Below are 16,961 nucleotides of genomic sequence, written 5' to 3'. Positions count from 1 at the left end.
TTGGAGAGATTAAGTATTATTCAATTATTACTTTTACATTGAACAATTTTAGATCTGTAACTGTAGTAGACTATCAAAGTTAAAGCGATATTATAAGCGTCTGACAATAAACATAAGATTTGTGTAAATAGCTTTTTGGTCATTTTCTTTTGAATAATTTGACATTTCGGCTACCAATATATACCATATTTTCATGTTATTTCCTTACTAGTTTCTTCTGGTTTACCGCAAATGTTACGCTATAATCAAAGTTATTTAATTGATTTTATATTTTTATATTTTTTAAATATCTGCATATTAAGTCCATTGACGACTACGCCGTTCAATTTGTAAGGGTTTTGGATCATGTCGGCATAGTTGGTATATATAACGAGACTGTTAGCCAACTTTACAGGTAATGTAGTATTTTATTCTTTTTTGTGTGCGAAAAAAGTATGCTTCAGTGTGTTGTAATCGAGCGCTAATATTAATTATTATTTAACGCAAATAATGCTTAATGGCAAAACGTGTACGCAGTGCACAAAAAAATTAGAACGATTGCCAATACCGAACATTGTATAGCTAACAACTATACATATAGTTAGCTTGCTATAACAAAGCACTCGAATGCTAATTTACTCGAAGAGGCACTTAAATTATTATAAAACTGCTAATAAAAATAGAGTAGGTATCATAATATATTCAGAAGATGCGGAGAAATTATTTAAATGCGTGGGGTATGAGAGATTCTTCCGAATGTAGTGACTATATCCATCTCAAACAATGGAACACGCATCATCAAAAGTTTATGCTCGACGGACCGATAATGGAACTCTACCGAGTCTCGAGTGCAATACCGACTTGCATCATATAACTTGACCTTCAAATTAAAAAAAGCTAGGTACCAAGTTTTATAACACGTTACCATTTTATATTTATTTCACTAATCATTGGATTTTGATGTATTTAAATTTAAATTATTCATTCGTTGTATTGTACTGCTTAACCTTAACCATGCATAATATAATAATATAAATTAAAAATAAATTAAAATAAGGATATCATACAGTAACGACTTGTTAGCAAAGGCATCGGAAGAGCCGCTTTTTGAGCATAATCCACATCGGGCTTAGTTCGAAGACACATCTTTATCCTCCGATATGGATTAGAGGCATCTAATTTTATCGTAATAACACTACGATTGTATTTTACATTACCGTTATAATTACGTGTTCAAACGACTCACACGCATCCAAGTTTGATAATAATATATTTTAGTTATCACCACTGATTCGGTGCCTGGACGTCACCAGAACCCACGCGAATATACGAGGGAGGTATATTATACACTACATAAGAAACTAAGAATTAACATTTAAGATTATTGACATTTATGAATACGCTGTCTTTGTCACTTGTTATTTTAATGCAGTAATTACTGCATTAATTGTTATTAATTAATAACTGTAATTAATTGTTGTGTTATTATTGATATATTAATTCTTCGAGCTTTCGCGTACATAATGCATAAAATCGTAAAACACTCAGCGCATACAATTATACTAAGTAGGTACCTAATAATAATAAAAATAATAAATTCATAAAAATAAAGTTTGTGAAATAGATAAATGATCGTATAAAACAAATCTGGTAAAGTTTCGATTTTTATTATTATATTATATACGTAATAGGATCAAAAATGCAACAAAGCTATAGTTCAATAGTTGTAAGAATTGGTATAGGTATAAATTATTGTGATGTTCGTTATAAATAAATATGATTTTGAAACCGAAGTTTTTTCGTCAATAATAAATGATAAAATATATTAACAGTTATTAGAAATGTAAATGTATTTCACTACAAAACCACCACATACAGCATAAATAAACCTCGAAAATGCACTCAAAAATCAAAATTTAAAAACTACAAAAATTTATCAAGATTTATTGATAAAAAACTATATTATTAATTATTTTAGGTAGTTTAGAAAAATAAAAATATATTTAATTCATACAAATAGGAATATACAAATAATAAATTAAGTATTTAACTTGAATAAGAAAATAGGTAGTTAACAAAAAAAAGTTATACAGTCCGTGTAAAATATTATTAATTAAGCAGTACAAAGTAGGTACTATTATACAAAACGTGTAAAATATTCATGGCATAAATTAAAAAAATATTCATAAAATTAGTGCAATAATTTTTAATTTATGGAAATGATTATAAATATCATCAAACTGAATAATTAATTTAGGATAAAAGTTTTAAAATGTAATTCGTTGGTTCCTAATTTAAACTTTGAGTTAAACTGATATAAAATAAACTAAAACGAATCCTTTTTAATACAAAATAACAGCCCTTCTATAATTACTATCTTATACTTCAATAATGTAATGGTATAGCTAAAATTGTTATTAAGATTCTAGGTTGATAGTAGGTGGAGCATCATTTTTTTGTGTAAAATCTTAATAAAGTTTATAAGCATAAAACTTGATAATTTTCATGGATTATTATTCTTATTATTATTTAGGTGTTTGGAAATATTGAGTTATTTTAACAAAATCCATATGAAACAAAAGTCAATACTTCTGTACGTGTTTAAACTTAGTCATAATATAAGTAGGGCAATTGGTCTGAAAATTAAATAACGAACAAACAAATAAATCGTACACGACTGCCCAGCTACGGCTTACGATATGTGAGTTACGGACCCCACTGGAAAGAACTATAAAAAATGCTTGGATTAATATGCCTAGATAAAATAAATATATTTGATCCTAGGAACTTATTCAAGGCAACAATAAGGTGGATTTTGATGGTGTACCTACCTATTATATTTTACGGTATAATAGTATGCAAACGGGACTTTCGAACGTTTTGTATTAGGAGTTTCACACCGTCGCGTTGTTGCCGCCAATGTGTCTGCGTGGACGAAAAGCGAGGGCGACCGTCAGACTGTACATTATAATAATATTGTTGTATGTGCACATGGACAATATTATATGGTAGGCACCTACCTTAACCGTACGCAATACGTCTCGATGGGCGGCACAAGTCGGGTATGCGTGTGACATAAATATTGGATATATATATATATAATATATATATACAATACCATAATATTATAATGTACGGACGACCGAACAAACATATAGTTGCGTGCGTGTACGGTGGTCATTGTTCGCGCCGAACGCGTACGTGTCTTTTCCGGTATTCAGCGTAAGGGCCCAGTCAGCACAGTCGTACCCTCCGACAAAACGATGTTTTTACGCTCATATATGTGACTTATATACAATATATACCTATCGTATATAAGTATATATTTACATGTATAGGTATAGCGCAATGTTGGTATGTATTTATCTATATAATATATACATATGATGCTATGTGTGCATATGACGCAGGAGATCGTGGACCTACGGCGCTGTCAGCATCCTGACAACAGTCGCTCGGCGAGATCGTCTTTTTTATTCTTATTATTCTTCTTCTTCTTTTCTATTTCTTCATCGTATTTTTTCTCTTCCAGAGCCAAGGTCCGAGCCAGGAACACCCACACACTCGTGTAGGTACCTACTAGTATATATACTGCGTAGAGACTCTACGTTACAGTGTGAGTGTGTTTATATTATTTTTTATTATGCATAGTATTCACCCGCTGAATCGTACACACACAATAGTTAGGTAGACAATATATGTCGGTTTTTACGACCACCGGAACTGTTAGGTTAGGTTATCTGGTTTATGGTTACTATAGGTATATTGCCTGCACGTTATTATTACACTTGTAGCATATTATATGCCTATATATAGAGCAAGAATAGGATCGCCGACAAATAGACCGGCGCTATATATTAGGTGTAGATATATAATACACTTGTCATGTGTATTTTAACGCAGAACGTGATTATCTATATCCGTCATCGCGTGTAGGCGCTCTCTCTATTATTCCCATTGTATACGTTGTGATTTGGTTTTTTCCCGCGTACATCGGATCCAGATTATGCCCTTATCACAATAACTGCAGTCGGCCAAAAGTTACATATTATATTTTGGTTGGATTTATTTTAATATTTTAATTTATTATTGGTTGGGTGTTTTGTATTCTTCAGATTTTATTCAACGGTCCTTGGCGATTTAAAACCGAATAAATTTGTCGATTTCGAATGGGTTCCGTTTTTTAGAATCCATAATACATAATATGTATAGGATTTTATGTTTGCATTAATGTTAGAACTCGGATATCACGAGAAGGTCAGCAGCTTATGTTCTGCTAATTTTTCTGTCTCACAACAACGTAGACAGCAATAATTAATACCATAATACTTCCAACTTAAAAGATTATGGCCATAGAACATAACCGGCTTAATAAAACAATTAAAACGCTTAATATAGTTCAGGAAACATTGCACAAGTACCTTGGGGATTTTTTAATTTAGTTTTCAGTCAAATTATCGCCTTTAAATGGATTTTCTTTGACAATTTAAACATTATAATAATGTTTTGAAGTACCAAATTTCTAAGAAAGTCTATTCTATAGACTTTATAACGATTATACAAAATGAATACGGTTTCTGAGGTTCCGACAAACGCAGGACTAAATTAAATGGGTTCGAAAATCGGAAATCTCAGAATCATTTCTTTCACTCGTTCCTAGTAAATAAAATTGTACTTGATATTTATGAGTTGTCGTCTTATAGTCTGCTGCAGTACACAAACATGTTATTAAACATATATGTAGGTACGCGATATGATATGATTGTACTGTTGGGTCGGCCAGGGTCCTAGACCTAGTGGCGTGGCATTTTCATTGTCACACTATATTGTATATTATATTATTATATTATTGTTGTAAAAAGGACCGATCGTCCGAATCTCAGCCGACGGTTTTTTTTGTACGGGACACGTACGAGCACGACGACTGACAATAAACCTCAGTTTACGTTTATTATTATTATTATTGGTAAATGTATTATCATCATTATTATTATTTGAAAAACACTCAGATTTGAACGAAATGCGTCTTTTACATACGATCAATAATAATAATAATAATAATAATAATAATATTGTATTTTATTATACGTTACCGACAATGACAATATATAATAATATATAATAACACATTACCAAGGCGACAGTAAAATAACAAGAGCGCATCGGTGGGTACCGGATTTCGAGGGAATAATCTTGCGACACAACGGGAGAAATTTAAAAATCGGATGTTTACAACAAAAATATCGTCATACCTATTTACGAAGGGATAAAACCCTTACCTACCACCACCCTTAGGTATAATAATACGCACTGCTCTTATGGTCACCGCCGACCATAATTATTATTGTTGTTGTTATATCACATGTACAATAGTCAGTTTAGGAGGTAGGGTATCCGCTTGTACCATATAATATACCTAACATGATATAATAATACTGGATTCAGCATTATTACGTCGTATATGTGCTAAACAAGACCGAACAATCGACGATACACATAATACATATACCAACGCTTATATTCAATGATGATGTTATATATACTTACGGGCAGCACCAAACCGACTTTGGCGCGAGTGTCGCATACTATTGCCACCGATACGTTGCGAAACATACGCGAAAAATAATGATAATTTATTGTAACGCGAGATAATATTGAAATACGGTCGACGGGTACACTTTGTAATTTGTACCATCTTGATCGTAGGCATGCATGTTTATGTTATATTTAAAATATAGGTGTACATATTATACCATATATACCTAGGATAATATATGCAGACAAAAAAAATAGTATTTAACACGACTACAAAACTTACCCAGATGACAGGCTATTTGGCCACATAAGATGTCGATGACACCTGTAACAAAACAAAAATAAAAAACTGTTAGCATACATTTCGATACACGTAGATCTTATTCTATAGAAGAGACGACGATTCCGCGCCATTCAAAAAGTTCGAAACATTTTTGTGGTTCAATTTATCAAACATCTAGTGATAATGGACGAACAGACGATAGTTGAATTTCATCTGCTGCATCGTAACCTGCGCACCGAATGTACGATGCAAACCAAAAATAATAAAAGATCGATTTCAGATTTGTCGACTCACTTACGATCACGAATATACTTGCAGCGCTCTGTATATGACAGTGTTCCCGCTACAGCAGTATAATATAGGTACCGTACGTAGACACGTCGTTTCGAGTATTAAAGTCGAGTACTCGTGCTGTAGGCACGCGGCGATTATGTAGGTATTACACTACTACCTATTATTATATACTATAGATTTACAACTAGAGGTAGGTACTACACACTTCTACTACTAATACTACTACAACAATATACAACCGCTTTATGTATTATAATATCGTTGTATATGCTATACACCATAGTATATATAGTTAATACAATAAACACGTACGTCAATCGCTGTACGATGACGTCAATGAGAGCTGTCGCAGTCGAGTGTCATGCGATAATATAGTACAACAATATATATAAGTTTGCTAATACATGGGTACCTCCGATATAATAATAATTAATACATAATAATATAATAATATGTAGTATAGGTAAGCAGAGCAGACCGCCGGTGAGTGGACACTATTTTTTTTACACACAGCAGCCATTATCGTTAAGCTACGACTCGAAGATAGCAATAACAATATGTCTACATAACAATATATATTATTATACAAAGGTACCCACGTTCTCGGCTACTTAATATAATATATATATATATATATATATACATAAAAGGTGTGCATATACATATATGAAGGCGTATATGCCTAATATGTGTGCCCCTGTCGATTGTTTGCTTAGTTCGAAACGTTTAGCCGGTATTGCCGCTGTCCGATGTGTCGAATGTACATCATCATCGCGATAATAGGTACGAGATGAAATAAACTTGTCGACGAGTGGGCGGGTAGGGAGAACGGCCTTACATGTATATTGCAAGGAACGTTATTATTATCACGAAAAAACACTACAAATTCACTGGGGCGACTCGGGTATTGTCCTGCGTGGATACGAGTACCTGTCACTGGTGGTGGACCTTCTCGGAACGCATATTTGAAAAAAAATAAAGAGATTTTTATTTGATTTTAACGCGTGCGTTTCATCTGTATTATGATGTACAATGAGATTCCGGTGTCCGGCTATTGGCGTGTCACGCGTTTTCTTTCGAGATGCGAGATTGCCGACACCTGCGGCAACAACGTCGACGATATAAATGCTCCATATATATACATCATAATAATGCTCTTGGAAACGATTTGGCAAGGCATTCGCGGTCTCCGAACGAAAAGAGTTCTTTTGAACTGTTTTTATTTCCAACGTTGTTTCACGTTTCCGGTGCAGACATTTGCAGATTACGACGATTTTTGTATTGAAATATACTTAAAGTTTACCTAAAAATCACTGCAAGTACAAAGTAATTCGTCTTAAAGTCATACCTATTTCGAAAGCTTTGAACGATTTTTTATTTTTTAATGTTTGTGTTAATATTATACCTATACTAATAAAACTTGTGAAAGAACAAAAAACATTACGGAATAGATATAGGTGGGTACTGTAATGTAGATATTATATAAATTATATGTTATACCTACATTTACATAGGTTTATATAGATATATATACAATACTCGATTGGAAAATCGTAGGCCATTCGAGTGTTTTGTATAATAGGTACATGTGTGGGATATGTCAACAATCGGTATTAACAATGCTCGGTGTTTTCGATAGTGGTTCGAGTATCGACGCGGTTTATCGCTGTGATGCTCGAGTATTGTACCTATAACTTTCGAGAGGACAGCAAACACGGAAAATACGATTGTTATCAGACTCCGATAACGCAAAATTATTTCATACGAAGCACATCACGACGAATGGTTAGATCACTGCGGATTGAAGAAATATATATTTTAAAATAGTTTTGGCATAACGTCCGGAAGACCGGGAAGAACTGAACAATAGTATTGCCTATACTGACTTTTAAGTAGATTAATTATTAACACACTGTACTGTTAATTCAATATTTAATAAATGATTATTTAACATATTTTTACTAAATTATTTTATACCGATGTGATAATTTATTTAAGTTATTGTAAGATCCCGTACAGAGACGATATAATTTTGTAATCGATTTTTAACCGATGGCGTCTGTTATTATAGATATATAATAGGTATACGTATATAATAGAGTCATCGGGCGGTAGTCGCGATTACAGTACGTGTATATTAAATATAACCATAAAATAATCAAGCACTTCCGCGTGAACCATGTAGTTAGCTATATATACATATGTCTTGCTATAGGTTTATTTTAGGACTGGCTAGAGTTGTTTATAATTTATCCAATAAAATATAGCCTCGTACCTTCGCCAGCGCGTTTGGGGAGCAGAGTGGAATTTCTAACCTACAGGGATTCAGAATCTGCGTTTCTTGTACATTTTACTCCGCCAATAAAAGATGCGATCAGCGAACGGGAGGAATATAATATGATACAGCACCGTGAAAGCGGTTCCATTTAAATATTCCACGGTATTTCTGTATATTATAAAAGAGGGGAAAAACACAGCAAACCAGAGCTTTGTACTTTTGTTAGTAAATTCACAATCGTACCTACCAGCTGCAGCAGTAAACGATATTGTATATTTTATAGATACACGAGTATTTGCACGATATCCACGAGCAGTCGAACGTGATGAATAATAATAAGAAAAACACGGGAGACCGACTTCACGGCGAACGGCACGCGCTGATGCGAGGAACACGATTATAATAATTTTTCCCGCATATATATTATATTAAAATATACGTACACTGCAAGTATAAAAGGTACCGCCCAGGGTATTTTTTTGTTTTTAAACAGGTTTTCGTTGTTTAAAACAGAGTATTTGTTTCAGAAAACGAAGAAATACGAATTTTAACAACCCCGCGCGGACTTCATATAATAATAATATAATAATATATCGCTTGTGCACTCTTGTGCAGTCACGACGGCCGCCATCACGATGCCGCCATAACGTCGACTGACTGCGCGAACCGGTGGCTGGTGGAGTGTGGTAGGGGGACCAGCGCGAGAGGGGAAATTTTCCCTTGTATAATATATACTCGTGTATAGAAGCTATTGTCGTTGTTATTGTTTCGTTTCGGTTTTTTCTTTTTTAAACCGGCCCCCTAGTTTTAGAAAAAAAATTAGCCTTCTAAGCAGCTGCTATTTACACGCCAACAATGGGTTCGCGCATTATATATTGTACATACATATAATATATGATGTGATGATCGGCAACGCGGGGGAAAACGCGCGTGCATAACTTCTCGTCGAACGCGCCCGCGTCATACATAATAATATAATATATTATTATTATTATTATTATTATTATTATCACAGGCCTCGGCGGAACGGGTCGGCGGTAACGGTTTGGGTGCGCGCGTTGTATACAGCAGTTAAATTTTATGTTCACCGCCAATGCAGGCAGTGATAATAATATTATATACAAGCCAACCAATATCGACGACGGCTATAGGTAGGTATATATAATATATAATACTTACCACACATACGGAACCCGCGGGGTGTCGTTTCGATTTTTTCCACACCGTATGAGTATATAGTATAGTATATAGTATATGGTATAATATAATATAATGGGTATACAACGCCGAAGAGCAACCCATATAATATATTGTAGTCGAGCATAATATAGACCGTATAACCTATACTTAGGTACTCAACGCCATACTTTATTAGATATATTATTATATTATCGTGATCATCATAATCATAATTATATGTACATCGAAATCGGAAAAAAATTTGAATATATAATAAAGCATGCGTTTTTAATTCCAGCCACCCCGATGAGCAATACCGTCCTTATAATTTACATGTACATATATATAAAATAAATATAATCGCATACAATGTTATAGGTATATTACTTTAATTATTAGTTGTTAAGTGATTATACTATTTTTTGCGGTTTTTTCGTATACTTCAGAATGCTAATGTTAAGAAATTGCAACGAGAAGGCATAAGTAGGTATATTATTATTAATTATAATTCTTGGGTAGGTATATAATTTTTTACACACGAGTCGCAAAATGGAACCTTGTTAAATTTTTTTAAGTAGGTATCTTATGCTTATGGGTCTGCAATTTAATCTAACTTTAAACCCAACTGTTTGACGTTCAACATCATATAATATATTAATAAAATAGGAACACAGATATTACCATTATGCATTATATGGACGTAGCTTATATAGTATACAATTGTATAAAATAATGCAATAAAAAAATTGAAATCGAGACTATAATATAATTGTTTGCTATAGGTACTGTTCTAAAAAACGATGTTGTGATACTAAAATGGTATCGAATAACCCACCAATGTATACGTCATAAGCTAAAAAAGTAAAGTCATACGTTTCCATATTGATACAGGCTATACGCCCTGCCTATATGGTATGGTATGTCAGCTGCGAGAGAAAAGTTATTATTATTGTCCCCGTTATGTTGTTTATTGTGTGCACAAAAGCTGCGAAACGCCGAGCCCCCCTCCCCCCACAGATTTCCATCGCACAACCCCGGCGAGTCCATTCGTCGCGTTCGCGGCTCGCGTATTATACGTATCTGCATCATGCATAAATTATCATGACCCGGGCGCAATGGTACGCATACATTTGTCGTAACCCTTATTTTTTTTACCTGCACCACGCTAGAACGCAGCGGCATATAAAAGGGACGTACACGTATGGGGCGGTTCGGAAAGGGTTGATTCTCGCGCGTAGAGGGGGACAGTATTAGAGACGAAAAAAACCGTCGTCGTTTGTACAATATATAATAATAATAACAATTTATAACGGTCTGGGAAAATAAAAAAAAAATATAGAATTAAAAATTAATTAACACTTACAACATTACGCCGCGACGTTCACGGACACCGGCAGCTGCATGTATACATACATATATATGTATATATCACATGTGTATATACGGGTTATACCTATCATATATCCACATTTATGTTGTATGTTATATCGAGAAGTTATTGGCTACTGCAATGTTTGAATTTGTACGATCTGACACAGCCGAGTAATATAATATTATTACGTAACAATTTAATAATTATATTTTGTAATATAGAAGACGGACATCGGTTGATCGAGTAATATGGATGACGTGTCGAACGCGTGCCCCGTCGACGATTACCACAAGACTTGACGCGAATACTACGCTTGACATGTGACAACATTGGTATATATATTAATACAGTCCCGTCGTCGTTTCGCAACACTCGTCTATCACCCCCCACCCCCATTCTTCTCCCACACCGTACACACTGCTACATTATTATGTTCTACCTCATGTGTCGTTATCGGTCGCCGTTTTTCGAGATAATTTCGGCCCGCAATCTCAACTACCTACGCTCTAATACGATAATGACAGTATAACATTTACTAACATTACCAACAATCAAGCTATTTGAACTCGGCACAAACACTTGTAACGTCGAGGGGAACAACACGCACACACTGCACACGTCAAGTTCGATCCTCCACCACCGTCTCCGAGATAAAATTATTCGCTACAGGCTATGCTCGCATTGCCATCGAGTGCTAATAACGACAGCCAAAACCCGTCAAAAGTAATAGCTGAGAAGTGAGGATGTACATTTTTTGTAAGAAAAAAAGCAATCGATAGTGGTTTTGCGGAGTCTAAACAGCTTAAACGAGGTACTACAGCTTTGGAAAACGTGATAATACTACTGTAAAATAGAAATATTATACCATATAATATAGGTATTATTTTGACACCATCACATAATTTTTGTCTCGACGAAACATAAAAAATTCTTAAATATAAGATCAAGTTCATACATCATAATCATGCAATTAATGTTTATAAGTAACTGTAAATTACTAACTATATAACTAATGGTCACATTTATGCTTAGAAATTGAACAAAAAAAAGATTAAATAAAAAAGTAAAGTTTTGTTTATTTTTGGTGAAATACTGAAATCATACATTATATAAATTAAATGTAACGAAATATGATAATATTTTCAAGATCATAAATTCATAACATAACATTAAATTGAATATATTGAACCTCCAATACGCGAAATATGTATCATTAAGCTCAAAGTACAGCCCCTATTAACGTAAAGTTGACGATATGAATGAGATCGACGAATGACGATATACAATTATAACACTGCACTTATTAAACAGTTGAGTCCAACTCCGAACAAGCCAAAAAATTCTGAACTTCTTGAAATCGACCAATTTAATCAAATCCAAGGATAGCTATAATATAACATTTTGTAAATACTTTAATTCAGTTTAAAAGTAACCGTAACTAATGGTCTTTGCTTTTATTAAGACCAATACAAAAAATAAGCTTATATATTAAGTTAGGTAAGTACTTGTTACCTAGTTTATTAGGTACCAATTATAGGAAATATATATGGGAATTAAATTTAAATAGTATAGTCTAAAATATATTGTAATATATCATCAAGTACAATATATATACTCAAAGATAATATATAAGTACAACATCTCTTATATATAAACAATCTGCCCACAACTAATTAAAATTCTTTAATCGCTAATTGGACTTGTAAACTTGTTCTGGTTGTAATAAAATATGAAATTTTCAGCTTGCCGTCAGCTTTAAAAAATATATTATATTACCATAAACCAATAATTTGCATTTTCCCGTAAATAAAATATTTTTTATACAACATTTAGCTAATAGGTATTATAAATTGTTTATGTTGTGAACTGTCTAACTGAAGTAATTTTTAAAATTATCAAATATAAATTATCTAAAATTACACTTATCTTTATAAAGGAATAGGTAAGTACTTGTTTTATTTTATATTTTCGTAAACCTGCAGTTTTATATACGCCTTAAAATTATGTAACACAAAAATAGATGACAAATACCACGGGACAAAAAGAGTATAATGTAAAAAATTCGGGAATTATATAATAATATATGTCTAATTTAAATATCAGTGACTAAAATTTCAGACAATTTTACTCAATTTACTTTTTCGTTTAAAACGTTAGTGTAGTTTAACACGTCATAGCCTAAGGCAACTAGAAAAATCACGAACAAAACCGATCGCGGCGTCCGTGCTATATGTAAAGAAAATATTAGAAACCACTGCCGCCACCACGGTGCACCGTTAATAAGAACTTATTATAATAAAACCTTATTATTTACTTACAAAATAATAATTATTATAGACTTGCCGCTCGGAAACATTGTCGTCGTCGGATGCGGTCGTGGCATAATATTTAAAGCGGAATTCGCAACGGCGGCGGACAACAACGGACGACGATTGTTTATGATTATTATTATTATTATTATAATTATTATTATATATACCGTTCGATAGGCGATAATTAATGTTATTTTTTAGTTGCATTAATTATTTATGTATATTTTTTTATACAACGCATCCGGTCAGACGCAGTGTGGGGTTCTACCATACCTGCAGCAGGTTGCAATGTAGACTAGCTATAACAGCAGCAGCAGAAATAGTCTTATCATGAAATTACTTCCGCTAGTGTCTTGGCTTTTGATGGCACGCGCTTCTACAGATAAGCACCTGAAATCGCTGCAGAGTATAAATATAAGACGGCCTCATTGAAGGTAATTTAAAATTGTCTGTGGACTGGTGACAAATTTAGAAATTTTATAAAATCCATCGCAATTCACAATAAAAGGTCATTGACTTCCTAAAGGTTGCATTAAGCACCATCACACTGTCATAGGTATGCTTAGATAACTACTGCTGTAGATACCTAAAATTACAGATAGTGTCCTAACAAAGGTTAAAAAATGTACCTATATATAATTTGGGTAGGTACCCATTGAATTATTCTCGTCTATCGTAAACAAATCGCTAAAGTAGGTGACGAGGATATTATTAGAAAGGGTCCGCAATGAGTTTTCTAGGACAGTCCATTCTAATTACTTAATTCGTTCCATATATAACATTGATGACACTTTTCTTTTACACTTTTACTGTTTTTTTATGTTAAGCATTTTTAGTTAATTTTATTAATGTTATTAATGTTTAGGGAATATTAAACATAGTACGAGCTTATAGTATAAATTAGGACATTCAAAATATTATATCAAGAAAATATATTGTTTTCATATTTGCTTTAATAATTTCTAGTTCATTTTCACATGCATAGCAAATATCAATGTTCTATCCAGTTCTATTTACGAATATGATAATGTCTTTAAATATATATATATTATGAATATATTTAGCGATTATCGGTTGTAGATAGTATTTTATATTCTCACCGGGTCTTACTCAATCAGTCAAACAAACAGGTAACCACTAATATTGATCAGTAAAGTTACCTACTTCGCTATAGCGTTTATTTCAAAAAGGCTTACAAACTACAATAATTATTGTGAATGCCTAAGTTTGGTATTTCGTTTTTGTCGAGGTTTTCGTATTATATTTACATTGTTAGTTTAATTGAAGTAAAGAAAACGACGAAAGTTAAACCATCATTTTCCTTTCGTTTGCCACTTATCAATATTATTGCTGCGTTGTAAAGGAATCTCTTGAAAAAGATCAATCTTTTTTTTAATCGTTTTTAGGGAACTAGAATCCAGTCCATCAGTTATCACTAGGGCTCCAGACTTCTAGGAGTTTGCATGTTTTTAATTAACGATTAAAAACATAGCTAAGTAATATAGAAATTTGTTTCATAGCAATAAAAATTTATATTTAAAATTAGGTTAGTTGTATATTTCGCATATTTGACCATTTTTCATTTCATTAGTGCATATTTGACAATATTATTTATACATGGAGTAAGTTTTTTAAATGTATAAAAAAAAGTTAATTTTAAATAGATTTCCTGAACCGGATATAAATGTTTAAAAATTAATGTTAGCGTTTTTCTTGCCCGGCTTATTTATCGATTCCTTAGGGCATAAATGCATGCATATTTTAAGGTTTTTAAAGGCATGATGTCTCTAGCCCTAGTTATCACCATTTATACGTATACCTATCATGTAATATGAATACTAACTTCGTAGAAACGTATGTTTCCTATACATGTATCTATACTTGATTAAATATTGATTTCAATAATTTTATCCTCGTTTAGATTCTATAATTAAATGTCTATGATTGTATAAGTCAAACACGGATATCAACTTTTTTTAAGCAATAATTATAGCCTGTAATAAAAATGTTAAAAAAATTGTTATTTTTCAATAAATTCGACGTCATTGACAACGAGTCGTAAAACTTTGCAGTTATTGTAATAATGATTACTAGAATGGAGTTTTGAAAAAGCGTCATCACAGAAATGGAAAGATTTTCTTTAATATTATAAGTTATAACACATTTTAGGACTGATATCGTTATATTCTATATTAGAGTACTATTTACTGAGTAGGTACTACAAAATCTAATGAATACTTGGAAAATTGAAGGCGGTATTACTATTTTGAATATTGAAAAAATTACAATATAGTTAAATACACTGATCAAATACCGATAATGGAGCAGCGACAATAACTGCCTCATAATATGTGTACCTACCTATAATACATATATTATATACTAGGTACAATATACGATTATGCCAAGCATGTAGGTACCCATTTCAGAATTCCAAAAGTTCAGATTAACTAGTAGTTACCTATCTACCTACATAATATCGCAGACTTACAATAATAACCTTCCGTTCGGAAAAATTACTAATTTGTACTGGAAAACGTTCTACAGCGTGGCTTGGCAACGTTCGTCGTCGAGGCGAAAACAAGTTTTTTAATCGATGCGTCATTATAAGACCGACGACCCCCGTTGTACCTACTCACATATAGTATGGTTCACTACATCTAGCCATATTATAGGTGCTAAGTTTGACTAGTTTGAGTACCGAGTTTTAGTTATTATAAAATACCTTGCAGGCTCCTAGCTACCGATGCATATAATTACATTATAAGCCTAACGACTCACCCCGTACAGTTTGCAGTCGTCGGTCAGATGTTCAGTCGGAACGGCGGCGGCGGTGGTAGCGACTACGACTATTAGTCCTAGGCGAAACGGCGGCGGCGGCAGACTGCGGCGGCACGGAAGAGATTCTGCGGCGGCGACGTCGGCGGCCGACCACGGCGGCGTGACTACAGCGCCGTGCTGCAGTTGACATCGGCTGACGACGAGGCGGCGGACAAACGGGAGCTGTCTTGGGCCGTCTGTGCGCTTGTATCGTAAACAACGGATCGTGTGGTGGTGCAGTTAAGAACAACAACGGCGCGTCGCGTCGTACGCAGTCGAATGGAGGCGGACACGGAATTATTACGATGATCTGTCGAATCGTTTTGATAAATTTTTTTCTCCCTTACACGACGACGACTCGCGTACTACAAATAATTTAATACAACGAAAACGATCAAACGAATCGCCGTTTCATATGACGCGACAACAACGGGCAGCGACAACTACGACAACGACGACGACGACGACAACTACGACGTGATTGCCCGGGCCGATCGCTGTAAACTGCTCGCCGTAATGCGGTTCGCTGCTGCTGCTGCTGCTGTTCTGCGGCGGCGGTGGCGGCGGCGATTGTGCCCTACCGGTCGAACGCGGTACTACGCAACCAACGCCTCGACGGGCGGGAGGCGGAGCGCACGACGCTGGTCGGCCGTCGCGCGTCCGGTGAAGCGACGGTGACGGTTCCATGCTCCGCTCGTGCGGATCCGATGGGGCTGCTGTAATATACGTGCGCGTGGTTCACCTGGTGCTGCCGCCGCCGCCGTCCTTTGCCCCCTCACCACCGCAGTGGCAGTCGGCTCTCCTACGGCCGGACCAATCGCGGAGCTCGGCCACGCCCACCACACCGCACAACTCCATCCGTAAATAATAGTAATAATAACAAATAATAATAGTGATGGTAAAAAAATG

The 16,961-nt window shown here is 34.3% G+C and overlaps 1 protein-coding gene across 2 annotated transcripts in view; it reads right to left on the bottom strand.

The window, feature by feature from the left end:
* Positions 1-16,581, bottom strand: part of LOC111036718 (homeobox protein OTX1-like) — a 38,671-nt gene extending 22,090 nt beyond the window's left edge. The window contains exons 1-2 of one of the 2 annotated variants that reach the window (XM_022318850.1): positions 16,014-16,581; positions 5,798-5,839 (exon numbers count right to left, since the gene is read on the bottom strand). In XM_022318850.1, coding sequence (XP_022174542.1) covers positions 5,798-5,823 — 26 coding nt within the window. In that variant the 5' untranslated portion in view covers positions 5,824-5,839; positions 16,014-16,581. Of the gene's footprint in view, positions 1-5,797; positions 5,840-10,911; positions 11,236-16,013 lie in introns of those variants that run through there. The other variant, XM_022318849.1, reaches the window with a different exon arrangement.
* Positions 16,582-16,961: the final 380 nt, after the last annotated feature.

This window comes from Myzus persicae, unplaced genomic scaffold, assembly GCF_001856785.1.
Source record: "Myzus persicae strain clone G006 unplaced genomic scaffold, MPER_G0061.0, whole genome shotgun sequence".
NCBI classification, from domain to species: domain Eukaryota; kingdom Metazoa; phylum Arthropoda; class Insecta; order Hemiptera; family Aphididae; genus Myzus; species Myzus persicae.
This window is presented reverse-complemented; position numbering and strand designations above follow the sequence as displayed.